Source organism: Crocodylus porosus, unplaced genomic scaffold, assembly GCF_001723895.1.
Source record: "Crocodylus porosus isolate Cpor-Errol unplaced genomic scaffold, CroPor_comp1, whole genome shotgun sequence".
Lineage (NCBI taxonomy): Eukaryota > Metazoa > Chordata > Crocodylia > Crocodylidae > Crocodylus > Crocodylus porosus.
This window is the reverse complement of record NW_017728943.1, coordinates 106,717,570-106,718,838: the sequence shown is the minus strand read 5'-3', so window position 1 is coordinate 106,718,838 and position 1,269 is coordinate 106,717,570. Positions and strand designations below refer to the sequence as shown.

The 1,269-nt window shown below is 41.4% G+C and overlaps 1 protein-coding gene across 2 annotated transcripts in view; it reads right to left on the bottom strand.

Moving 5' to 3' along the window:
* Positions 1-1,269, bottom strand: part of RPS6KA2 (ribosomal protein S6 kinase A2) — a 537,755-nt gene that overhangs the window by 37,269 nt on the left and 499,217 nt on the right. For both annotated transcript variants that reach the window (XM_019549973.1, XM_019549974.1), the window contains one exon: positions 25-150. In XM_019549973.1, coding sequence (XP_019405518.1) covers positions 25-150 — 126 coding nt within the window. The remainder of the gene's footprint in view (positions 1-24; positions 151-1,269) is intronic.

Here is a 1,269-nt window from a genome sequence, read left to right as displayed (position 1 = left end):
GCATCTGGCAGGGTGATTTCTTACCTTCACTGCAAACTCAGCTTCTGTTGCTTTGTGCACACACCTCTTGCATACTGAATACGAGCCAATTCCTATGTCCTCCTTGATCTCATATCCATCTGTAAAGTGAACATTGTTCCCATGTAACTGCTGTAGAGAAAGAAAAGTAAAACAAGAATAATCAGCAGACAAATCTTCTGGTTGCACGTAACAGGAAAATCTAGGACAACCATTATAAAGGGTTTGGTGCACTTTATCTTCTCTATCCAACTTCCAAAATCCACTTTTCTTAGGCATTATACTGTTTAAGTTCAGTTCAGTAAAACAATAGCTTTTTGCCTGCTATCAAAACAAACATGGAGTTCTTCCTTCTCAGTTTCTTTCCCAAGTAACACACACCTGTGTATCTAGAAACAATTGCTAGGATTTCCCAAGCCAGCTATAGAATTTGGATAGCAAATTCCCATTAGATATTAGTGGGACTGGGTGTCTAAAACTTCTAGGTACTTTTCAAACAACCCAGCCTACAGCTATTTCTCATGACAATGGAAATGTTTTTATAATCCTTTCCAGGCTGGATCCTTGTCTGGTGCAGATTTCAGTGTAGTTCCACATGTGTCAAATCAGCTATACCAGGGATGACCAACCTGTGGCATGTATGGTACAAGTGGCACAGGCAGACTCTACATGTGGCAAGCAGCAGATCATGGAGAGGACAGTCAGCACAGTGGCAAATAAGGTAAGGAACAGACAACAGAACAGCAGATGAGGCAAGGAGCAGAAAGCAGACCAGTACATCAGACATGAAAAGGGGATTGGGGTGGCACTTAGAAGAGCATGGGACTTAATTTGTGGCATGCCTGCCAAAAAGGTTGGTCCCCACTGAGCTAAATCAACTTATACCAGCCAATGATTTGGGCCAGGGCTTTCCAGGAATGTTTTATTCAGATCTGATTTCTAAGGTAGAAAAGTTATTTCTTTCTTAAGTTAAACATAATATATATATATTATATTTATATATATATATAAAATATATATATATTGAACAAGAGCTGGGGAAAAACTTTACAACGTAGGGTTTCCATTCAGTAACATAACTAAGGGTGGACAAATGGGCCATCAGCCTAGGTGTTGTTGTAGAAGGGGTGCAAGAATGGTGGTTCCCTGGGGAGTCCATGCCATGTAACAGTAGTGGCCTCATGCTGCAGCTGTAGTAGCGGAAGCCAAGCATGTCAGCAATAAGAGGAAGGTTGGGGAAGGTATGGGCCC